This window comes from Lampetra planeri, chromosome 19 (genome assembly GCF_965212315.1).
Source record: "Lampetra planeri chromosome 19, kcLamPlan1.2.h2, whole genome shotgun sequence".
NCBI classification, from domain to species: Eukaryota; Metazoa; Chordata; class Hyperoartia; order Petromyzontiformes; family Petromyzontidae; genus Lampetra; species Lampetra planeri.
In genome coordinates, this window is record NC_136125.1 from 3,734,263 (window position 1) to 3,761,108 (window position 26,846).

General features: G+C 43.9%; 1 protein-coding gene across 1 annotated transcript in view; it reads left to right on the forward strand.

Moving 5' to 3' along the window:
- The window catches only part of LOC144723968 (neurobeachin-like), a 518,054-nt gene that overhangs the window by 108,968 nt on the left and 382,240 nt on the right, over positions 1-26,846 (forward strand). Inside the window, exon 2 of the mRNA XM_078602770.1 lies at positions 14,284-14,515. Coding sequence (XP_078458896.1) covers positions 14,284-14,515 — 232 coding nt within the window. The remainder of the gene's footprint in view (positions 1-14,283; positions 14,516-26,846) is intronic.

Below are 26,846 nucleotides of genomic sequence, written 5' to 3' on the forward strand. Positions count from 1 at the left end.
GATACGCATGGCTTTCCATGCGTGTCATTGCAAGACGTCTATTATCTTATATTGCGCCGGGGGTGGGGGCGGGGCGGGGGTTCCAGGGTTTTGACAACAAAGGCTTTTTAAGATGGAGCACAGGCTAAGTGTTTATTGTTTTAATTTCCGGTTGTGCGGTCTCCCCGCCCCCGTGCAATAAACAACATAACGGTATTAAAAGTTGGGGCGTTGTGTTTGCTAAAAAAAATCGCATTTGTCAAGAGCCTCTCGACTAAATTGGAGCTTTTTTAATGCCTGTTATTATGTTTTTCCTCTGATGTACGCGAAATTGATTTTAATGCAGAGTAAAAACATTGATTGTTGATTTTAATCAAACAAACTTCGGGCAGTGTTCATTTCTGTTGGTGCCTTTTAGCCAGTATTATATATTCTTTATTCCCAAGGGAGGGAGACCACGGTGGCAAGATATTAACTTCATCGACTGGTATACAGGATGGTCGTGGTTTCAATCCCGACCCTGACGCCTGCTGTATATTTGGAGTTTGGGTGTTCTCTACGTGGTCGCGTGAATTTTCTTTCGGGTTTTTCTATTTAATCCATGCAGAAACGATCAAGGATTAATACGATTAACGTGTTTAAGCAAACAGTCCACCGCTGGACTATCTAACTCGTTTGATGGCCAATGTAGACAAATTATAGTCGAGGCTTCACCCCCCCCTCCCTGTTTCCTGTGCGTACGTACATAGTCAGTAGACCCCCATACGCAAGCGTACGCATTTGGGTTAATCCCCCCTCCACGCGTACGTACTAAATGGATGGCCCTTTAGAGTGTTTGGCTGCTTATTAATTTCCACACGAATCGCTGATGTAGATGCAGAGCAACAACTACAATTTCGCCACTTCGTTGAGCTGTCATTTGTGGCCCGAGTCTCTTCTAAAATAAGAGCTACAGAGCTCATGGGGCCTTACCTGGTAAAATAAAAAAAAATTGTTTGGTTTTTAATAGCTTAGTTTATTCAATGTGCAATTACTGTTACGTTAATTTAATTACGTTAATGTAATACATTTGCAGCCGTCTGTCAAACCAATGTTGAACGAAGGCCTTCCCTCACTGGTGTTGGGGGTTGTTTGACCATGTTTCACCGTATCTTAGCACGGTTGGCTACGTACGGTGCTAAATAAGTTCAACATACATACATCTTAATGCTTGTTCGCGGGGGAAGCGGTGGGGGGTTCAGATATAATTCTCCACGAATGTTAACTGTGGCCAAGAATCAAGCTCAAGTAAGTGGACTCAGCGCAGTGCCCTTACCACTGTGTGCCACCGCTCCACTCCGCGTTGAGGTTCTTTGTCAGTTAACCGCTGGGTGGGTGAGAGCCTCCTCATGCTCTGTTGGCTATGGGGGGCTGTTTCACCGCACGTCACCACATTGGTTAGTATGGGGTTGGTGCCCAGGACGAGTTTAGATATCACTCGGCGCTGGCGTTAAATTCGGGTTGCAGGTTCATAGCGCAGTGCGCTAACCTCTGCGTCACCGCTCCACCTTGTATTCATATTACATAATACGACACACTTTTTTTTCACAACACATGAGGTGCTTGCCTTGATCACTGGATGCCTATCCACCAGGGATTTTGCACTGATCCAATGAAAAATGCTCTCACTCCCAATTACCATTTTAATTAGTCGATAAAAATTAACTTGTGGCCAAAGAAAGAAAATAGTTACCGGTATCAACAGCGGAACTTACACGGTACACGGACACCAACAGAGGTGTTTTCTGAGCGTCTGTTTTCCCGTGAAAAACAAACACAAGAGACGCGTGCCACCTTCTCTCATCTGACACTTGGTATAAACACCACGTGGTCAAGAGATGATTTGTTAAGCACAGATTAAACAAAATTAACGCCCGTGTTTATGTATTAAACTGCTGCTTTTTATTTGCTTGGCATTAATTGCATATACTGTCTCAAGTCCAGTGAGATGCGGTAATTACTTTCCGTATGTTTTATTAACTTCTTTCGCACCGTATGTAACCAACCGTGCTAATCGGAGGTGCGGGGGAAGGACAACAAATTTAACACAAACATCAGTTTTAATGTAATGAGTTTTCAATCTAGATTTCAAAGTGCCATAGCTCCAGTGGCTTCCTAATAAAAGTACTGTAATCGATTTTTGATCCCTCAAGGTCACCAAGTAACATTACTTTGGTAAAGGTGCAGCCCTGCACTGTGTTTGGAACTCTCACAGCAAGTAGAGCACCCACCTTGTACTCTTAAGAGACAAACATTTGACGCCTTTGTAGTTGATGATAATACACGAGTCTGCAAATTGGTGCTGCCATTTTCACACCAACCCAATCTGCTCGCATGATCATTTTTTGGGAACATTAAAATGTCTTTTTTTAATACAGCAATCATATAAAGTAGTCAAAAGGTAGAAACTCTATGCAATACACTAATCTATTTGAGAAGGAATTTACGGTAATGATGAGCTTTCTGGTACTTACCTTCCGTAATGTTTACATTACATTCACCACTTAACTGCGCCGTGTATCTGAGCTGTTGTGTTGATACAAGCACATGCACGACTACTACTGTATGCAGCTGACATTATTACATCTACAGTGTTTATTATCTCTCGGGACGCTGTAGGTTACTCGGACACTGTGGAAGAGCGCGTGTTCACATGCAGTTGTTCTTTGTTCCGACGCGCAATTAGTCCGCAACCCAAATTCAACTTAAGAAACTTCTTTTTTATCTCCCTTCGATCTGCGATTGCCCGCAAACTATTGCGTGTGATCGATTTGCCGAAGACGGAGAGCAAGGTGATATAGTCTCTCGGTAGAAACAATGGAAGCAAAGTTTCTTAAATCCCCGGCCACTGTCTCGCTCGTCAGTATAAATGTGTACACTGTGGTTAGTCGATCGGCAGGTCCCATGGGGGGTAAAGTGTGGCCCATCGATGAGTGGGAGTGGCCATGCAGTGGTTGGCGCACCGGACTTACGAAACCGACAACCCATGTTCGATTCCCAGTCACGACTATCACTTGTGAGTGACATCCGGACCAATTTTTGGGCCCTTCCTCTCACCCTTGGCTGTTCACTAACCTGCACGGACCAGTGTGGTGAAGTATGCTCAAACAGTCCTCATGACTGACTCCATTTGGAGAGGCCTTAATCCAGCAGTGGATTGGCAAAGGGCTGTAAAATTCGTACTAACCCTTTTCAATTTCGATGTACGTCATCGGAATGGAATCCGAAGTAAAAAACCATGTGGGGGAGGGCGTGTGGCACAGTTTGGTGCCAGTTATCATAGATTGCGGTCGTGTTGCTATGGTTCTCTGCGGTGAGTACAATGTCTTGAAAAACGGCCACGCGACGCCTCTCTAAATAAAATTAATGCTGAACCGCTTGCGTGTTCCGAGATTCAGCGGTGAACGGGGCTCCCCACTGCACACGGGAAAGGGGTTAAAAGTTTCGAGTCAAGGATAATTGGAAGTACATTCCAAAGTGAGCACTGGGGCAGTGCTCCTCCTCCATTGGAGGCCCTAAGCCAGTGGTTGACGAATCATAAATTCACATGGCAGGTGCCAGGCTGTACATCGGATGATTACTTACTTTCTGACAAGCCGGGATGATTTGAACTCGCAACCTCCCGATTTGTGAGTTAAACGTAGTAGGGTGACCACCTCCTTAAGGTAATAAAAAACAGGACAAATGATAGTAAGTAAAATATATCAATACCAGTAGAGTGGTGAACTGTGCATCTGCTGTAAATGCATTGGCTTGAGTGGTGCATGTCGTTTTGCAAGACTGACATATTTTCCAAGGACACAGCCACCTCCGAAAGGGAATTTCTCGGGGAAAGCCAGGACAAGTGGCTACCCCGGTTGAATGCTCTATCAACATGCCCAACCGGCCAGATGAACATTGACTCACAGACTATGTATCCAACAAGTTTTTTCCTGCAGTTGCAATGATGTGCTTTGGGCTCTTCGTGAGAGATGACAGCAACTCAGCCCCCCCTTCTGGCCACAACGGGGATATAAAGAACCAACAACCCTGCTGATCAGTCCACGTTATGAGCATTGTGGTTATTCATTGGGCCAAAAACTAACCCCAACGTTCGTCCAATAAACGAAGCGTCGTTCATTTTGAATGTTAAGCAACACAAACAAATGTCTGTGATCTAAATGCGCCCAATATCGCCAGATTTGGAAAGCTAAGCAGAGTTGAGCCTGTTTAGGTCCTGTAGTCGGGTGGGTGACACCACCCCACCCATCCAGAGGTTGGCAGGAGTTTATTGGCATGGGATTGAGGAGGCCAGGAGATGACATTGCTGAGTTGTCACCCCTCGTACGAGTCGTGGGGTTTCACCTGGCACTCCGGTTTCCTACCCCATGCCAACGTCTGAGAGCAAGGACCTTGTGATGCTCTATTGGTTAATTAGTTGGCATTAATTGGATATTAATTATGGATATTTAATATTTCACAAATCCTCTCGTTCACGCTATCTGCAAGCTCAAGATATTACTGGGTTGGGGTCGTTCATTGATGGCTGCTGAGCTCCTTCAGGTAAATTCCACATTCCCATGACAAGGGCTTGTCTGGGTAAATACATTTATATGAAGTCCACTTTATTTCTGATAGGGGGGAATTAACTTCCTACAAAGTGGCACTTTTAACGACCGTAGAGTGATCATGGGCCAAGTTGACCCTTGACTTGTATTCGCTACCAAGTGTCACTAGACCGGATGGATTGTTTTGATCTGGGTGGATTGTATTGTTCAGTATTTGTGAGGTATATTTGAATAATAGTCTGACATATAATGGTAGATTTTTACCCTTTTAACTGGTACAAAACTGACACCTTTATTCAAGGCATCATGTTTGCAATGACCACAACACAAGTAGTCAATAAAGCAAACAAAAAGAAGCAACTCTGATAAGGATAATAATATGCACTGTCCTTGAAGTTGATTGGCCCACACCCGAGACGGCTTTCTTTAGAGCCTAGTCCGCATTGGTGTAGGGCCAGATGACACCAGAAGGCGTACAACTCAAAAACAGTGCAATATCAGAGTATTGAGAGTTCGGGGTAAACATTTACACTATGAGATCTCTTTTACCAGTGGCAAAATATAATGGTAGGTTTTTACCCTTTTAACTGGTACAAAACTGACACCTTTATTCAAGGCATCATGTTTGCAATGACCACAACACAAGTAGTCAATAAAGCAAACAAAAAGAATCAACTCTGATAAGGATAATAATATGCACTGTCCTTGAAGTTGATTGGCCCACACCCGAGACGGCTTTCTTTAGAGCCTAGTCCGCATTGGTGTAGGGCCAGATGACACCAGAAGGCGTACAACTCAAAAACAGTGCAATATCAGAGTATTGAGAGTTCGGGGTAAACATTTACACTATGAGATCTCTTTTACCAGTGGCAAAATATAATGGTAGGTTTTTACCCTTTTAACTGGTACAAAACTGACACCTTTATTCAAGGCATCATGTTTGCAATGACCACAACACAAGTAGTCAATAAAGCAAACAAAAAGAAGCAACTCTGATAAGGATAATAATATGCACTGTCCTTGAAGTTGATTGGCCCACACCCGAGACGGCTTTCTTTAGAGCCTAGTCCGCATTGGTGTAGGGCCAGATGACACCAGAAGGCGTACAACTACTTGTGTTGTGGTCATTGCAAACATGATGCCTTGAATAAAGGTGTCAGTTTTGTACCAGTTAAAAGGGTAAAAACCTACCATTATATTTTGCCACTGGTAAAAGAGATCTCATAGTGTAAAAGTCTGACATATCTTTAACACGAATAATTATGCCTATTCGAGATGGATCAAAAAGTTAGAACTTGACAGTAGGATTTAACTTATTTGAAAAGCTTATCGAAAATGGATTTCAGTATAGTCTTTTGAATAACCGCTTAGACTGTGAACGATACTCTTGAGTTTGGAAAGGGATTGGGAGTTGAGCCAGTGTGCGTGCCGTGTGCCAGTGTAAGCACAACTTGGCATCCTTGAAATAGTGCCACTTAGGATGTGTATATTTGTACATGGCACACAGCTTTTTTGGATTAAGCTAAGTCAAAGTATTTACAGTACAGTACATTGTAACAATGTGTGAATTGACACACTTTATAGAATGTTGTCAAGTCATTGTCGTATCACCGTCTCTGGGCTCCATAACATGAGCACTGCTCTCACCGGGAAGATGATACCATCGAGTAATTTTATATTGAGAGGTGGACCTGACCATAAGAATGTGGAATTTCCACTACAGGCCCTGGTCTGCCAGCAGAGTTAGAGCTTCTTCCCCATGGGGACTTTTAATAAGTGAATCGCTTTAAACAAATTTCAAACAAATCATTGTGGTAATATAAACTCTGTGTTTAAATTAATCGGTGTGATTTTGTTTTATATTACTGTAACAAGATTCAGTTTGACAAATCAAAACCACATGGCTTTTGAGAGGGGGTGCTATACGGGACTTCATCACGAAATGAGCCAAAGCTTTTGTCCTACAACATGCTGGTAATTGCATGTTGACAGGATATCTCGAAAGCACATGCAGAGACAGAATATCTGTATGCTGTCTCCGATTAGCACGGTTGGCTACGTATGGTGCGAATGAAGTTCAACATACATACAGTAAAACCTTGGATTGCTAGCATAATTCGTTCCGGAAACGTGTTTGTAATCCAAAGCACTCGTATATCAGTTGTGATCACGTGATGCTCGGCAGACAAAGCGTATACGTACTGCTCGTATTGCAAGGCCTCGCTCGTTTATCAAATTCATATTTATTTAAAAAATTTGCTCGTCTTGCAAAACACTCGCAGACCAAGTTACTCGCAATCCAAGGTTTTACTGTACATGCTACACTCTGAATGTGCTGTATACAGACACTTGTTGACCCTCATCAACTGGCATGGAAAATGTAGGTTTATTGAGAAGCACATATACGCATATAACAATACAGAAACGTCTGCTTATTCTAAAAATAAAAAAATAATTCAATGATTAATACTCAGCTGGAATGGTTGAAGGTGGTCTTGAAAATATTGCACACATTTGTTACAGTTGATGCCATGAAGTCAAAGTATTCCAACACTCAAAGCAGAGCATTGGATGGCGATGGGGAATTCCACACTCCTATGACAGGGATACGTCTACAGGACATCCACTGCTGAGTTCCCACAAATGGTTACTTTTTTTTGATCAACCATTGGGGGATGGTGGAATAAAACTTCTATTGCGAAATTGGGACTCATCCACAGCGCCGGCCAGAGGCCTTCTTGTACGACAGAATTACCTCCTGTGGAGAAGCCATTATAATCAAGAACGGTGACCCGCTTTGGAACCCAGGCCCTCATTGGTGCCAGCTTAGTGCCTGATATAGAATTAGCCACTGAAGTCAGCTCGTCTCCCCTTGTATGACATCTTTGTTTACTACCTCGCCTGGTGTACATGCGAGGTTGACCCTGACGCCTGTATATTTGGAGTTTGCATGTTCTTTACGCGGTCATGTGGATTTTTATCTGGGTCCTCCGGTGTTTCCCTGCTCTCCGGGTCCTCCAGTTTTTCCCTCCACATTTGGAAAGATACGTTTAGAGAATTTGGCTGCATCAAATTTTCACGTGATAAGCCACTTCGTTGAGATGTCATTTGTGGCCAGGTCGCTTCTGAAAAAGAGCTATATAGCTCAGTGGGCCTTACCTGGTAAAATTTTTAAAATTTCAGTTTAGTTTAGGATGAACATTCAATTATATAATTACTTGACTAGCAATTGCAATTATATTATCTGTTGATAGCAAAAAAAGAGACGTATATGCTGAGTGTAATACCTATCGTAACACGTATGCCAGCTAATGCCCCACAAATCTGGCCGAGCGAAATGAAGATGATAGATGCGTGATGTAAAAAATGTAGGGCCCCGATATACAACGAAGCAACTAACCACTCATTGTGGTTCAATGTAACATCTAACTTGAGTGACCTTGCCTGATCACTATGACAAAGGGGAGAGTTAACAGGAATTATTGATGACATGCAGCTTTTCTGGCAGAAGTGTTTGGAGGTGGGGGGGAAGGAAAAAATAAATCTTTGACCATCTGTATTTTTAAAACGACATCATTGAAAGCTTAAGATGTTTATTGCTGTGGAGAAACATATTAAAAGCATTTATGCACATTAAGCACACAGTCACATGTATCATTTTCACCATCATAACAGATGCTTTACAATTTGTTTTACGTTCATAAAGGTATCAGCAGTGGTAATCTAGCACTCAACATCTGACAAGCATCTTAACAATGATTGGAAGTACCTTTGCACCCAAGTCAAATGTGTCCACGTGAAAATAAACATTCCAGTTGCTTTTGCAAAGCGTGCGGTGGGAATTTCCACATATCCTTGGAGGGGGGGGAGGGTCAGCGTGAGAACCCATTAATGATCAACCTATAAACACAGAGTGCTACTAAATGTGTAGGCCCCATGTGAATGACAGTGTAAATTTAACCGGAGACTGAAATTTAAACCCGCAGCCTTCTTAATGTGAGTCGTGCCCTCTGATCAACATTGCCACTGAGCCAGCTCTCTTGACTGACTTCTCACGGAAGAACATTTGGACTGATGTCGATCTCTCAATGGAAATCCAAAGTGATGCAATTGCACTTTCATGTCGAGAACTTTTGTTTAAGGCACAATGTGACGAGAGGAGCAATTTAGTTTTATTTTTGTTTTTAAAAGCAAAACAACTTCTAAAATCATGTATGAGCAGAACTTTGTTCTGTCTCCAAAACATGTTTTTTTAGTTCATCGAGCTATGGGCTTTGCAAACCAAGATTGTTCAGCAGAATTGGTTTAAGCGAGCAAAGTTAGGTGGAGTGCTCTTGCCAATAACACTGGTACTCAACAGGCCTGGCTCTGCTGTTGAGATCCAGAAGATCTCGAGTTTACTTGCATGAAAAAATAGTTACCTTCATTTGTAAAGGCAGCTTAAATGTAGCATTTATCCAATCATGACCTTCCACTCAGCCAACAAGGAGTGATGGAGCGGGATAACCTTGTCCACACCATAGCAATGTGGAATTCCCACCACTGGCTCGGAGCCATGAACAGGAGATGAGCACCAGCCCAATGAACTCAGCACTGACAAATCACCCTCTCCGGCTTGCCCTCGTGGCAGCGTAGGCTGTTACACTGGCGGTGGAGTTGTATGAATGGGTCGGACACACTAAAACGGCGAGGAAAATCTATGGTATTACACCTGTCAGCTAGCCATGCCTTGTTCCGTGTTGAACGCTGGGAATTATCAGGCATTAGGTAAGTGTTCAGCAGAGGTTACGAGGGCTAGCTGGACCGTTCAAAGTGCTTCACTTTTTAACTGCCTGAAGTTTGCAGTTATGATGCTCTTGAGTCCGCACAAAGAACAGCTCCACTGTGCGGGTCGCTTCAACTGTTAGTTGGGACATTATACCCCACGGTGTCATCGTGACATCCATGCCAGCTCGAGAAGCTTTCAAATGTTTTCCAGGGAAGTGGCTGCGTTCGAAAGCTTTCTCCGTGCGATTTCTTTTTTTTTTTCCCCACTGGCGTGAAATGTGCCCCTGACCCAACCTGTGCAGCCCCCGCCTTTTTCTCGCCTGCGTGGCAGAGCCCCCGTTAAGCCGCGGTGTGAGTGTCTGTCACTAGATGGCACGACCAGCGCTGGCACGCCGTTACCTCGAAGCAGGGGGGTGCAAAAGAGCCACGCTATAATGCGACACTGAGCCTCTTTCCTGTCACTTGGGGTTGCTGGACCCATTTACGAATCTCAACGGGGTCGGCTGTCAGCGGGCACACACACACAAAGACCAGCCTTGTTCGGGCAGCACAGTAGACTCGGGAGGTAAAAGCCCTTCGCCCAATCGATCAAAGGCTGGCTCTCTCTCTCCCGGGTTTCGGGACGAGACACTGGGACCCCTCTGTGCTGGGTGGAAAGGTCACCACTCGGAGACGCAGCGAGGGTGTTGGCAGTCCCGCGATTGCAAAAGTTAAGCGTCGCCTAAAGGTCACGCAATTTCATAATGATTCGAAGGAGCACGGATTAATGTGTTGCGTGTCAAAACAAATATTCCCTTATGCTGAATATCTAACTGTTCGATATGTATTGAGGGTTCCCCCCCCTCCCAGCCGCCAATGTATTATAGTTGTGCGGTGTCATGTCTCAAGACGGAGAATCTATTCCGAAATCTCACCGATAGGATCACCTCGCATGTCAGAAAACTGCCCAGGGAAGACGATTTTTCTTAAGACTTTTTATATTTTACACAGCACGTGTCGCAGTTTCCAACAAACTCTGCTGTGAGATCGATTGTCTCATGAGATTCAAACCATTATTATTATTCATTGTCACAGCTGGAATTGTCGCCATACCAAGTGCAAACCAGGTTTATTATGACGTTCCATTCTGTTGTTGGAGATTGGGTTGAGACCATACATTAATTACGCTTGAGACCTGGCCTAATCACATGCAGCTGCCTGGATTTGAACACAGGTTCACAGCAGTGCCAACTCAGCACTTTGACCTCCGAAACACCTAATTTTGTATTGAGAGATTTGTATATCTATATAAATCAATACCTTAATCTGTATGTATGTATGTCTCAAAAACCTCTGGGGTACAAGATAGAAAGCTGAAATTTGGTACATAGGTAGCTTTTAGGACACAAACAACAGTAAAAATAAAAAAAATCCGAGAATTTTCATTTTAAAGCCCCCAAATATCGATTTTAAGTGCCCATAAATATGTTTGAGCGTGGTGTCATTCAGAAACCGTTAAAAATATAAGAATGAGTTTGATAGAGCGTAAATAGCAAATGACATTAAAGTACAAACCATTGTTATATCTTTCATTGTTTTTGAAATGTTTCAGATTAAAGCGGTTTTGAATGGAAAAAAAACTGATTTTATGATGTTCAAATCTGAATAATTAGAAAACGGTAAAAGATAGGAGCTTCCCCTCAGAGTATTAAGTTCATTATTTTTGTTCTTTCAAATTCAAAAGAACCGAATATTTAAATTGAGCGGTTTTTGATGGGGTACGTCTTTAAATATAACAAGTTCAATGAAGTCAACAATTTTAATTTTTTTGTGTGGAAAAATACAAATGTTTTTGTGTAGTTCTTCGTGTCTAAACGTAGATTAAATTGTAAAAAATCATGTCAGGTTAATTATTAAATGTATTGAAAACTTTTGCCTTGCGAAGACAAGCTTCATGAACTCGTAAATATATGTTTGTTGTGCATATTCTGCATTGATATTTTGAGACTATTGCCGTATTTATAAAAAAAATGCATTGATCTGTGCGTATATAGCCAGGCAATGCAGTGCTTCAGGACATCAACTGACAATTGTATTGTGCTGATTAGAATGTCGAGTCAATATTTGACTCACTCCATGATTGGTTCACGGTCATTTAAATGAGTACCCACTGCTTTGTTGAAAGCAAACGGTAGCTGTCCTCCGGAGAAACTGACCCCCGCCATAATAACGTGGAGCTTCCACCAATGCTCAGGGTCACAACTGCATCGTGGGTACCACTCAATATTTGTTTAAGCGGTGAGGCAATTTGACGTGTTTATTATATACCGTAGTATACGCACGTGTGTCTCAGGATCTTGTTCTGCACGTGTCGATTCCTCTGGGTGTGTGGTGCTATATATATGTATGTATTATTGTCTGTTTATATATCCCAACATCTGAATTATTTGTGCACTTGGGATTCGATGTGCATTACATTACTGTATATCCATCTGGACTATCTATCCACATGCCCATCCACCATATAATTTGATTTAGAGGAGCCGATGAACATCTTGCCGGTGAACAGCCATGACAGGGTGTTAACGGCATGAATGATCAGCCTTATAAGCGCACTGGTAATTGGCCTCTCGATAAGCTACTCCTGACTGCGATGCTGCCTAGCAACCGTTGCTATGTCTGTCAAATCTGTCAGGGCCACCAAACCGCAGTGATAAGTCAAAGGCTTTTTCCTAATGGTAATGTCCCAAAAAAACATGGGAAAATTAAATGTTTTTGTCCGTAATAGGTATTTTTTTTCCTTCCCTCTGCAAAGTACGCATTACATTAACAGCCCTGCATTTAACATCGGATTAGAATAAGCATCCCATTACCTTAAATTGATGAGCATTACCATGAACAAGCATGGCATCCGGTTTTATCCTACTGCCTTGCACCGTGTCCCATAGGGGTGAAAGTGAATCCCAGGGCACAGTGATTTCCAGGTCTCGTTACCCACCTGGTTGGTGTTTCAAGGCTGTTGTATTCAAACTCGCGAATTCCAGGCCACAGCTAACATCAGTGGGAAGTAAAATCTGAGCCAGTCCAGCCCACCACCGTCCTCACCAACCTTCACCAACCCACATTGACAATGAATGGTGAAGTATGGTCAAACAGCTCCCATGGCCAACACTGTGGATGCGGCCTTTATCCAGCAATGGATTGAGAAAGAGAGGTAAATTACTATTCATTATTGTGCACTTATGATTGTTAAACATACTGTGCAACCTTAACTAACAATTGGTGAACTTCTCTCACGAATATTGCCAGGTGGCACTGCGGTTATATTATTCTGAAGTTTGCACATTGATTGGCTCATCATCCCTGCTGAGGTTGAGAACATAGTTCCCTTTGAAGGTGATGCGAGTATTCTTTCCACTTGCTCAGGGCTGCCAATGAAGATGAGCTCTGCCCCACTCTGTTTCTTTGAGAAGGAGGACTCTCTGCTTTTTGACCATTTGCCTCTGATGGAGTTGAATCATTTGTCAAAACTAGTAAACGGCCAACACCCCCCACCACCCCTCCTTTTGATTGCTGCCATATTAATGTGCTGGCTGGTGCCAGTGTGCCTTCGTGTGGCATACAATTACCGTCCCGGGAAAAACACCACGTTTAGTTGGGGCTCATTACAGCGGTTCGCTAGGCGTTGGGGGAATTGGGTGATCATCACAGTTTGTGCTCGCTTAATAATAACATTGACTCTGGCCTGCTTAATATTTGACAATGCCAACCTGCCTGTGCCATTGTAGCGGGAGAGATGCATCGGTCCAACTGCCGAGAAGCAAGGCAGAGTGTCTCACTGTTCAAATGGGAAATTAAGAAACATTTAATACCATGGACTAGTATGTCAAAATCCATCTAAAGAGGCTCTACATAGCTCCCTTTTAGCAGAGGCCCCTCTACCAGCAGTGGTGCAAACAAGCAATTGCAGAGCTGAACACTGAATTTCTATTGGCGGCCTGCAGACCTTGGTAAAATCAAAGATTCATATGGAAGCAATAGGACAGTCACTGTTGACCTTTCTCAAATGAGTACGTTTGTGACCAATAGGCTGAGGTGACCATGAATGGGATCTGAACTCCGCAACCTTCCGATTTGATCGTTGAGCACTCCAGCCACAAAGCCCCTCAGCTGGACAATGCGATCGTCCCTAGTTCTGCAATATATTTTACTCTCACATACGGTGCCTACTCCCATGTGTGAAATATCCAGAAATCTTATTAAAATAAATCTACTCTTGTGTTTGCATTATTAAATTGGGAGTCTAGACTTCGATTGAATGGTAGCTCTGTTAAAATGCGGTTCCCCGTTGGCCTTTGGGCCAGTGATGCAAGCAACTGTTAAGAAACTGCTGTTGTTTGAATGCAGGTACTGCACATATGTTGACCTTCTCTCGCCACTGTACATAGCCAACCGTGTTAATCGGAGGTGTACATGCAGAGGATGCCAGGAGTTTCATAGCAGGATGGGATGAGCAACTTTGCAGTTCAGAATAGAAAGTGTGGAAAACCACTCTCGGTGTAATCGATAGAGGGTTGTTGCAAGAGGTGGAGCGCACGTACAGGCTGGATGAGGACAGCTTACCAAGACAGGCATTGGTGCCAAGCGTTTGGTGACCAAGGAGGCGGCCTACAGTCAGAAGATGTTGCTGTTACCATCAGAACACATCTTGAAGGTTGGGTGCCAACGTTGGACACATGTGGGATTTGGCAGAATTACAGAAGTGATTGCAAGATGTAGCAGCATTGTTGGCCCTGGCTGTGATGTCCTCTTGATCAGTGGTTGTCTTTTGAAGGAGACTGCTTCCTGCCATGGGAATGTGGAATTTCTACTCTGGGTTCAGGGACTTCAACTGAAACAAGTGCTGCCCAATTGTCTTTTTTTTACTTTTGCTGACGCGGCACCCGCACTCGTTTGTTCCCTGCGCCAACAGCTCGTCGGCGGAGAGTTTGACCTGGAGATCAACTTCATCATCCAGGACGTGGAGGGCGTGGGCTGCATGGTGGAGCTGCTGGAGCACTGCGATGCCACGTGCCAGGCCGAGATCTGGAGCATGTTCACCGCCATCCTCCGGAAGAGCGTGCGCAACCTGCAGGCGTGCACCGAGGTGGGCCTCATCGAGCTGGTGCTGCGCCGACTCGCCTCCACCGACGACATGATCGCAGGTAGCGCCACGCGCGTCGCACCGCCTGCTGTGTCGCACCGCACCTCTGGTTAGCAACGGTTGGCTACGTATGATGCGAAAGAAGATTAGCATACGTACACCCGCACGGGCACGTCGAGCCGCCCTGCAATGCAGCAGCCACTCTCTCTCAGGCCCTGTGATGACAGGCCCCATGCCGATTTTCCTTCCTCAATCAAGCTACGGTACTTCGCACGCTCTTCCGAGTTTAACTTACGATGTGCCTGTATATGCTGAAGCCCAATCCACTAATGCTGCCGTGGTGTAATGGTTAGCGCCGTTGGATTTGCGATCTGGAGGTCACCTGTTTGACCTCCTGCCGTGGTAGTTGAATGGAATCCAACTGAGGTCATCGGGCTCGCAGTGCAGTATGCTAACGACAGAGCCACCATTCCACCCTCACGACTGTTAGTGCACCTTGTTGAATTTTTATGAAAGGCCCAGTGTTTTCTTTAAATAACGCAAACCAAGTGTTTAACTAATTCAAGCTTCGTTTCACAAAGCCTGCGTCTTTATTCGAATCAATGTTGCACCCTCACGGTCTTTACCAGCTCCTGCTTTCATCAGCTTCACAGACGCTTCAGATGCAGTGGCATTTTGCAACACCGCTTCAGAGAAGGCTGAGCCACGAACAAATCAATACTTCGATTGCAACCGCTTCAGGGAAATACAAACGTAGTTCCGTGCATGTTTATGGCGGGATATGCTGGAAAAGCGGATGCTCCTCCTGCCATAGCAATATGGAAGTACCATCACTGGCTTGGGGGAGGTGGCCATTGTAGATGAGAAAGTGCCCCCACAGGCGAGGAGATGGCCGCACGGCGTGCGACGTGACGCGACATCGACTCGTGCAACTCTGACAAGAATGTTAATCATCAGCCATGATCGATCCACTGCTAAATGAAGGCTTCCCTAAGCCTCCTCCGCACATCGCCCACGCCCCACCCCCACATGGTCCCGTGATGTAACGTTTCATCCAGCAACTGCAAACGAGCTGATCTCATTGCTCTATCTTCGCGGTAAATGTACGTGATCGCCAACACGCAGTGTAACTGAATAATTGCCTGCAAATTACTCAATTGGGATGGCACACTGCAGCAACATCGCCCCCTACTGAGAAAACGTGGAAGAGGCTTTCATGGGTAAACAATTGGAATGCAGTAATAATGATAATAAATAAGGCCCGTTTGTTCTTTGACTTGCATGTTTTATTTTATGTATTCATAATGGCACACAGACGAGCGAATAAAAATAATAGTTTTTTGTAATTGCCAGCCTGAAATAAGAATCACATTTATCTAAATCTGTGCACAACAAGAGATGGGTGAGCAGACGTGAAAAGAGTTGGGAGTTACAGAGATGTTCATACCGTGGGGATAATTTAATACCCAGACCAAAAAATTCAACCTCCAATGAAACATTCTTATCTTGTAGACATGTTGAGATTTAATGTAGATAGTGGAATTTAGCTTATTCAATACTACATAGAAACTTGTATTAAAAAGGTGCAGGTGTTCCGAATCCTTTTTGAGTTTTGGGTGGTGCTCCTCTTTGTTGAATAACAGCGGAAAGCTCGCATTCTGTGGCGAGCACAGTTAATCTACAACCTGGATAATCTTCCCGTTATGTCTAAGTATGTTGAGCTTCTTTCGCAGCATACGTAGCCAACCGTACTAATCAGCGGCGCAGGGAAAGGACAACAAACAAAACACAGTTCTAAAGAAATTAGTTTTCAATCTAGAGTTAAAATTGCATTGTTCCAGTGGCTTCCTAATATCGGAAGGAAGAGCATTCCAGACGTCTGCAGAAGCGCACTTGATAATTGAGAAGTAACAGAAATTGGAATGTATTTGCTCTCTAAAATATTACAAGCATCTGAAAATGCTATACAGAATAACAATATTAATGTAAACCGTAGATTTAGATAACGCGAATAGTAAAGCAAGCAAAAACCTAAAATCAAAACACTGTCCACGACAAAGTGGCAGTTGAAAGCTGCTTTTAAAAGTTAAATCCTGCCGATCATCCTCGCGAATCCCAGCTGGTGGCTAGACGACAGTGGGGCCTCCATTACGCAATAATGCCGAGCCCTCGGAGGCTAACGTTCACTCGACGTTGTGACTCTGCGCGGGGTCACGATGGATGGTGGATGCGATGGGACTCCAGGGTGGTGTGGTGCTATGTCACTTTGAGGGCGTTATTATGGTGCGACTGAAAAGTCGCTTGTCTCTTTCCGACAAGTCCCCTTTTTCTCATTCACGACAATTCAACGTATGTGGGATTCGTGTCGGTGTGCGCCTTTTTGCAAAATAAGTGCTTTTTTGTTTTGTTTTTTAGCTCCATTCTTTTCGAAGAGGCTTGAATAATTTTTTTGTTCATGTCACGACGATAATGTTTGGGAGATTAATACGATGAGCCAGAAAATCGTTGTTCTGTCCTCCCTCCTATATTGTTATTCTTCGGGATATGGAACTTAACTGCCTCTGGTGTCTTATGTCCCTTTCAGAGGGGCTGATTAGGTGTCATTGTAATAAATGGTAAAAGAGTGAGCTCTGTGGTGAGTTAAATGGTGCAGCTTTCATTGGAGGGACTCCACATTTTCTGAACAGATATTACAAGGTTTTGTTGACCATATTTCAACGTACAATGTGCACATATTGTATAGCATACTCAGTGCATGGTATACACCGTTTCCAGTATATTAAGGGTCCATTCATCACTCACTTAAACAACCATATTGTAGAGGAGTTTATATCGTTCAACATGGAGACTTTCGCGATCAAAATCATCCATAATATAGCTTTTGGGTTAGATCGCATAAATATAAATGTTGCGTTAAACCCGCCACCAACCGACACAGACAACTAGTAAGGTTTGTCACGTAAACAGAACAAACCAGTTCGTTACTAGTACAGCACACCAGTGTGTTGGAGAGCCAATGTTGTGGATTTGATGTCCAACACACCAGTTGTGCTGCACTAGCAACGAATTGGCATGTTCTGTTTAAGTGGCAAATCTTAATAATTGGCTGTGTTGGGTGGTGGCAGGTTTAACGACACATTTATATATATGCGATCTCACCCAAAATATATATTATTGAGGAGTTTACATAGATGGCGTGGTAGTTAGCACATTGCTTCTATGAACCTGTACGCATGAGTTTGATTCCTGACCATGGCTAACATCAGTGGCGAGTGGTATCTGAACTGGTCCTGGGCCACCGTTCATCAACCTGCAATGATCTGCGTGGTGAAGTATGGTCTAAAGCAACCCCACAACCTACACGGAGGTCTTCATACAGCAGTGGAATGACAAAGGGCTGTAAATTATAATTGTTTCTAATTTTTACAGTTTACAGTAAAATGGAGATCGGTGACTTCTGCCCAGTGGTATTTACAAAAACGTAGCTTACTGTGTGATTTATTAAAACCCATTCGCAGAGTTTGTATCCAGGATGAAGGTTAATTTTTCGTTGAGTGATGAAGTAAGAGCCACTTCATGACAAATAACCAGTGAGGGTCCTTTGGATAAACTTGGCCCCATCATAAGACTGCAGAATATTTACTACTACTACCATCTAAACAATTTTTTTTATATTTCCAGGTAAGGCCCACTGAGCTATGTAGTTCTTTTTCAGAAGCTACCTGGCCACAAATGATAGCTCAACGAAGTGGCTTATCATCTGGAAATGTTTAATGCACCTTGATTCTAAATGTGGAGGGAAAAACCGGAGGACTCATAGAAAAATCCACGCAACCGCGGGGAGAACATGAAACTCGAAATATACAGGTGTCAACGTCGGGATCGAACCCACAACCTCCTGCATACCAGGCGAGGTAGTTAACATCTTCTTAGGTTTTTTCGGTAAAGTCATGTAGGTAAAAAATTTAAATTTAAATTAATAAAAGTAAAATAAAATAAAAATCGCGACGTTTCGGAGGCAACACAAGCTTCCGTCTTCAGGTGGAACCGTCACAGCATGCTTGCTGTATCAAGTAAATGAGAGATTCCAAGAGATACTACCCCGTATATATACTGGTTGAGGGGGGGGGATGAGCCAGGACAGAGGCCCCCTTTTTATTATTATGGTAAGGTTGGTGCGGCTTGAGACTACGGCTAGTCTACATAACAAAGGCCTGAGCCTTTGTTATGTAGACTGGCTGAGAGGGGGGGCGGGATGCCAGAGTTGTTAAAGTGCAACTGCTGCTAATGAGACCGAGCCTCTGCCATGTAGATGGTAAAAGCACAAAAACAGGTCAGGAAGAAACAGCCTCCTGCTATGTTGCTTGGTGGGTAAATCTTATAGCAGGAAACCAGCGTGTGAAAAAAGAAGCTAAACATGGTAAAACAAAACTGGCTGTCTATCAGTAAACTGTACAGTAACTCAAGAATAGCTAAATCTTTTTTGCATGGTTAATCACATCTTTCAAATGATTACTCACGGTTGAAATTATGTCTGTGTTTGTATAAGTTTTACCCACCAAGCAACATAGCAGGAGGCTGTTTCTTCCTAACCTGTTTTTGTGCTTTTACCATCTACATGGCAGAGGCTCAGTCTCAGTCTCATTAGCAGCAGTTGCACTTTAACAACTCTGGCACCCCCCCCCCCCTCTCAGCCAGTCTACATAACAAAGGCTCAGGCCTTTGTTATGTAGACTAGCCGTAGTCTCAAGCCGCACCAACCTTACCATAATAATAAAAAGGGGGCCTGTCATGGCTCATCCCTTCCCCCCTCAATCAGTATATATACGGGGTAGTATCTCTTGGAATCTCTCATTTACTTGATACAGCAAGCATGCTGTGACGGTTCCACCTGAAGACGAAGCTTCTGTTGCCTCCGAAACGTCGTGATTTTTATTTTATTTTTTATTTTATTTACTTTTATTCATTTTAATTTAAATTTTTTACCTACGTGACTTTACCGAAAAACCCTAAGAATATGAATCCTTGCAGTCACGAAAGCTTCAAATCTAGAATTAGTTAACATCTCGCCACCGCGGTGCCCTACCCTAGTGGCATCCATCTAATAAAGATATAATAAAGATGGATGCTACCTAGTGCTAGCTTCGGTGTGGGGGCACGGACTCTTTTTGAAATGATTTTACATAAAAAATGCATAATCACTTCTGGATGGGACACCTTTAGAAGGAAGAGCAGGGGCACTGGGGAAAAATGTGAACCCAGGGCCTTCTCTCTGGAAAAGTAATTTCGTTCATGCACCAGTCCCTCTCTCATGACCTAGGATTTGAGACGGCATATTCAAGGTGAAGTCCTGGTGGGAATGATCACATTTGAAATGCCACAAGCCCGCCAACCATTACCAACCCAGAGCATTACATATTAAAAACATTAATGAGATTGGGTCAAGCAGTCATCCAATGCTTTTTTTTTCAAATAGCGATGATGATGGAGGAAATCTCTGAGCTGGATGTAATGCGTTAATAAATCTCCTTGAGTACGGGCTGCGCCCGTCATCACTTTTACAATTGTGTCAAGCCAGTGTCTCCTTGATTAAATGCGCAAAAGCCAATGCTCATCTATGCTGTTGGTCCTGAGCCAGCGGTGGAAATACAACAATTCCATTGTAGGAGGCAGTCTGTCCACAGGATGGCCATTTTAGAATTTCCACAACTCCTTATTATACGGTAACCTCCGATGAGCATGGTTGGCTATGTACGGCACGAAAGAAGTTCAATATAAATTATAACACAAATTGTCAAATACTAAGTTCCCCCGTATAGCCTACACAGACTGTTAGGGCAAATGCTGCTAGTGAATACCTAATGAAGGCAGGCACTGTACATGAGGGATTGGGTGGCCAGTACCATGCTCAGCCACCCTTGTCCCCCTAGTGGCGATGTTTACACATCTCACCAGATGCTCATTTGAGGCTTAGCCGACCTAGGGGAGGCGCAGGACCAGTTCAGCTAATCGTCGCTGGTGTTGGCCATGAGCGAGAATCGAACCCGGATCGCCGAGTTCATAGAGCAGCGTGCTCACCGCTATGCCACCGCTCCCCGCACTATACAGTACTCATGCATAAACACACGCACGCTAGTGGTTTTCAGAACGAGGATCCTGCCTTAGCATGAAATATTTCTGTTTGTGGGTTAGGCATGCAAAAAAATAAATGCAGATGCTCTGTGTATACCCGTGTGGCACGGTCTATATTAGGGTGCAACGTGACCTACTGACCCCCCATCCAATAGCACGCCACGTTGGAGAAGGCCTATGGGCTGCACGCTCGCGGTGAGGTTAGGGGGGTATCATGTGACCACGTGCACCACCCTTCCCCTGGCTGCACCTTTGACAGGTTCTAGAAGTCAACCCACGACGCACTTAAGGCGGCACGCGTCCAACATCTGCGCTGATGACGTGGTACGGACAGACTGCGACAGGCCGGCCTGAACCTGTCACTGTGATTACAGGCAGTTATGACACGTCAATGTCACCAATGACTGCAGCGGTTTGTAAAGCATCATATTTTTGTGGTGGAAGAGCAAGATAAACAATTTCATCAAGGTGGATTTAAACCGCCAAATTTTCCATGATAGTGTTCCCGACGATCATTGGGGGCCAATTATATTAACGCGATCAAAAGAAAATGGGTGCATAGTTCTTCCAAGTCCGTTTTATCACCGTTTTTGCATAAAAGAATGATCAAGGGATCATTCAAATCTTGAAGTGTTTAATTTCTGTGTAAACATTTAGTAAAATAGGCTCACTAATTTTGCTCCAACAACTGGTCCGCATCAATTAATAATGCAACCAAGACGACGAGTATGCCGGGGTTATGAAACGTGTCTCCATCGAGCACACATCCATAATATCAATCGGATTCTGGAAAAGAATAGTGAATATCAATCACCATTATTGGGATTTTCACTGAGAAACAAAGAGGAAGATGCATTAGCGAACACATACACGCTAGAATCATAATAGTAACCGTTCAAAAAAGTAAGTGGCCTTGGGTAGAACATGCTGCTGGAAAGGATGGTGGCCAGTGGTCAACACTAAGAACAGTCGCAACCAAAGAGAATAAGCCCAAGAGGACATCCACTACAGAGATGGAGTGATGATCGGATTAGCTTCCATAAGAGGTATTTTGGGGTTATATCGTGTAAATATATATGTTGTTAAACCTGCCACCATCCGACAAAGCGAGTTAGTAAGGTTTGCCAACAAAACATGCCAATTAGTTCAGCACACTGTGTATTGGATAGTAAACCCATAAAATGTACAATTCGTGTACGATGTCTCCACGGTAATTACAACCAGCCTCACCAGGCGGCAGCCAGAGTTGTGTGGTTGCGAAAGCCTACGTGTTAACCTGGAATTAGCTTGTGTGCAAGAAGGCTCTTCATAAAACTGAGAATTCTTAGTCTTATTAGGTAGAGGGATAATTGAATTGTGGCACCACTCAAGATGGTGGTGTCTTGCATAGGCCTTCATCCAGGACTAGATAGATCATGACTGCTGATGAAGAACTCATGTACTGGCGAAGCACGTCATCTGAGGCCCAGGTTTCAGTAAAGCCACGTTGCGTGTCAACAAAATCAAATTGGGTTCTTCACAAATTTGGACTGTTGCCCATCCCAAATATGAGAATAGGTTTTCCCCTTTTTTCTGGCAACAAAACAGGTGTTAAGATGTTAAAACACCAAACTGAAACCTTTTTACAAGGAATCATGTGTGCATTAACCACAATACTTGTGGTCAGAATGCAAAGAAAAAACATACTCTGGACCGTTGTTTTTACTTCCAAGTACCATACATATTAATGTGTGCGATTGTATGGAAGAACAGTGCAGTGTTTGGAGAACTGTTGATGAAATAAGCAAGCAAGAATCCTGTATTTCATAGCAAGTTGGGAGCCATGTTAAAAGTGGGAACAAATTGAAGGTTGTCCTAGTAAGTGTGACATTGCATCGACTAAAGGAATGAACGGGTTCTAAGCCCCCATTGTATTTGTTTGATGATTTATGAAGGTAGGACACAGTTTATATACTGAACCACGAATGTGTACAAAACGCAGTTCCTTTGTTCGTCATGTGTTTTTTTTTGCATTCAATTTCGTGTATTGCACATTGACAAAACAACAACAGAGCCACCGGTTGGATTGTGTATGAAATTATTTTATTATTCGTCGGGGACAATTCTATGCAGTGAAAGATTAATACAATGATTAGTCTGAAAGCTTTTCAAATTTCAGCTTAGTTGATTAGTTTTTTTACGTCACCGGAGGCAATGCAAAACGAAGAGAGGCAATTTTTATTGCCTACGAATTGTTGAGAAGTCAACAATACCCGAACTGGGGGTGAGGTGGCTCCGTGGTTAGGTCGCTTGGTTCCTTCATCCAAATTCCAGACAGCAGATGACTAAGGTCGTCATTACTCTGGGGTTAATAATCGTACTAATTACGTATGGATACTAAAAATGCAACATCCGAGCATGACGCTCACTGTACGGGAGTGAAGGACTTGTTGTATTCTGGAGGGACTGGCCCCTGTTGCAGGAATGTGGAATTTTCACTCACGGTCCTAGAGCCACCAATGGAGATAAGCATATCCCCACGATGGTGTGAGTTTATTTGTTTGTTTGTCATTGCGTAGTATGTATACTTAAATGAATTTGTAATCTTGAGTCATCCAAAAATTCCTCAATGAGGCTGGATACTTTTATGAGAGGCCTGCATTGTGATGTATGGTCAATTCCATTCTTAAGGAGTTTTGTATGTAGGAGGAAACCAGAGGACCTGTGGAAAAGTCATGCATATGTAATAACAGCTATAGTGGGTTCACGTGGGGGATTGGCTTGCCGGTCCTGCTTGTAGCCAATAAGGGTCGAGATAGGGAGCGTGGGGCCGGCGTGATCACGGCATGTCATCAGGGGTGATTGGCCCAGCCATTGGGGCCCCAGCTAATGGGGATCCGGATAAGAGGCGTGGTCCCGGGAGTGACAGGGAACCATCGAGAACGGTCGAGATGGCCCATGGAGGATTGGCTGGGGGGACCACGTGACGAAGGGATTAAGAGGGGGGAGAGGGATGATCGAGGGGGAGACGGGGAACTGAACGGGGTGAGAGCCACGCGCGAACGGGGCTCCGGGTGCCACGTGCGCGGTGGGAGTTGTGGGAGTCTGCCGCTCTCCGTTGTCTGCCAGCAACGGAGCGTGTGGGAACAAGTGTACCGTGAAGTGAAAATAAAGAAGACCGATTCCGAATCCGTCTCCGGAGAATTATTACACATATAAGGGGATAATAAGATGGGGTCGTGGACCCACCTGTTGTACTGCCATCTTCTGGCCAGATCATGTGAGTTTCAGAAATCCACATGATTCACCAACTATTGCCTCCAAGCGCTGGATTTAAGGCTTGTACTGCCATGCCTGGCTAATGTTTGCGATATGGGATAGCATGCATTGTGGAAACATTGCTTCCGGAGTGAACAGTGGTGATAAAGAGGTGCTAATTGTGCAGGTAATCTTCGACGCTGGCTCGATGTTTCGGAAGCAGTGGGAGTGCCCACATTCTACCCCACCACTAGCGACCTGCCTGGTGTACCCATAAAACATTTTGCTGGGTGGGACAGAGGCCAGGGTATTGAAGAAGCTTGCTCCATTGCCTCAACTGCCTTGCCAGGTGATCGGATCTGCGATCTCTCGATTGATCATTTATCCACAGGAGCAGGGGGATAGAATAGCAGAAAAAGAAAAACCGAAAAGTCCCTATAATCAATTGGGACCCATGAGAATCCTAAAAGCTTGAGGGCAACGGCAGAGTTGTCTTTTTTTCTAATCTTATTATTCCACTTTTGTTCTGGAGCTCGGTAAAAAAAAAACTTTCCTTTGGGATTTGTCAGATTAATTTCTACATTCCTGTAGCTCGCACAGCAAAAGGGTGGGCCCCATCTGTGAGCCAGAACGATACCACTCCCGGAATGTCAATGCTCCGCATATTAAAAGAGCATTGCTGGACTGAAAAATAAAATACTGTACAAGTCAAAAAATGCACCCAAGCCAGTGGTGGAAATTCCACATTTATATGGTGGGAGCAGTCACTGTTCAACTACCACTCTTGACTTTCCCAAAATTAGCACGCATTTTTATCAATGCCAGAAGGATGATGGGGGAGTTGCATTTGCAAGCTGCTGATTGCGAGTCACATTCCCTCACCATTGTGCCATTGGGCCAGATCATAAACGGCAATAAAATACAGTAATTTTGCATATTTTTTTTCATTAAGGGTGGCAACGTGTTCTCGCTGTGAGTCTCTGCAATGTGCCTTGACAATGTGACTCCTCACCGCTGTCCATTACATTTATAGCGATCAGCGTGGCCCAGCCTCGTCGAACGACTTTGCGCTTCATACGTCTGTCTTTGCCTCTCGCTGTGGTCGCCGTGCGCTTCGCACGCTCCGGCGCGGTCTGATTAACGGCACCGCTGCGATTCACAGTGGCCAGGGCAAGGAGGGTGTTGCCGTTGAGCTGAGTCTGGAGTAATGGAGAGCTGTCCTGTGCGTATAAAAAAAATCCGCAGATGGATGCGAGACGGACCAGGTTCATCGTAACGCTTTAGCGTTGGTCAATGGCTGCGAGCGAAATGGAAGCGTGGACGGATGTCTTGGTGGCTTGACTGTGTTGGTGAGCGATGCGGGCATCTATACGAGCTGATGGACGATTGCCTGAATTTATTAACGTTTGAGGAGCAGCATGGTTGGGGGAGATGTATGCATGTACAGTACAGTATAACGGATAGGTGGTGGAGAACTAAAAATAGTATATTTAATTTGGCATTTATAACCACTGGAAGACTTTGACTTTAAACAATGGAATATACTGTCCATTCTCTTTGTAATTCTTTTTCACATTGCCTGAAGCTTCACTTTGCAGTTTATCTCTTTAACTTACGTCGTGGGTTCACGTGTATACATTTGAACAATTATATTCTGTATGTAAATATTAAACCTATTATATATATATTTTTTAAACATCTCCAAAGTGTGATGTTGTTCATTGGTGGCCTTGACGCACTGCTGGAAATTCAACGTTCATCTGGCTGGCACAATGTCCATAGAGGAAGCTGCTGCCGCCGCTGACTTCCGATGCAGTGGTCTTGGAGAATAATTATTTTATTGACTTCTGACTAGGATTGGAACTCCGGTCCTTCCCATTGCGAGTCAGGCACTCCGTGCCACCTGGGCCAGTTCTATTCTTAATTAATAAACTGAATGAATAATGCGTGTTTTTATATATTTTTTTTATTTGTGCATACTACCTGCTATATAATCTAGATTTGAAGTTTTCGTGACTGCAGCGATCCATACTCTTTGATTCTTTCGGTAAAGTCACATAGGTATGAAATAAAATAAATTAAATCACGACGTTTTGGGCGCAACACAAGCGTCCGTCATCAGGTGGGACAACCACAGCAAGCAATTGTTTCCTGCTGTGGTTGTCCCACCTGATTACGGGTACTTGTGTTGCGCCCAAAACGTCGGGATTTAATTTATTTCATTTTATACCTACGTGACTTTACTGCTATATAATATATAACATGAATGAAGTCATGAAGGAAAAACATTAAAGTGTGCAAGGAAGCACGGAGAGTTGCATGCTTGTGAATACATTAAGTGACAAAAAGAGGAACACGTGAATTAGAGAACATGAGGTTCAAGACATCATTATAACCGTGAAGTAAAGTAAGTGGGCTTGGGTAGGAGATGTCAAGAAGCGATGCTGACCAATGGTGAAGAGCAGTGAAGTGGCAGGCAGGAAATAGAACGCATCCCAGAGCAAAGCCATCGAGGGAATGCAGCAAGGGATTGTCTGAACGTGGAATTGTGACAGATAGTGGCATCTTGGGCAGGCCTTCATCCAGTAGTGCATTGACCATGGCTGATGTATTTTCTTTTCTGCTTTTAAGTTGGCATCTGTGCTGCATTTGGTTGCTTCAATTTGGCTCCCGATACTTTGCCCTTCCATCAAACCCCAGCGGTTAAAATCCTACGAGGCTTTTTGAGCAAATAATAATAGTCACAACACATGCCGAGGGCAGATGAGTGCACTGGAGAAACCAAAGAAAAATCCATATCTTCTGCCCATAAATAAATATAAAGGTGCAACCTGCAATTTCCATCTCACACCATTGTTGTATGTATGAATGTTGAACTTCTTTTGCACCGTACGTAGCTAACCGTGCTAATCTGAGGTGTGGGGGAAGGACAACAAACTAAACGCAAAAAGCAATTCTAAAGAAATGAGTTTTCAATCTAGATTTAAAAAAGAGCCTCCAATAGAGGTAAGCTCTCACGAGCC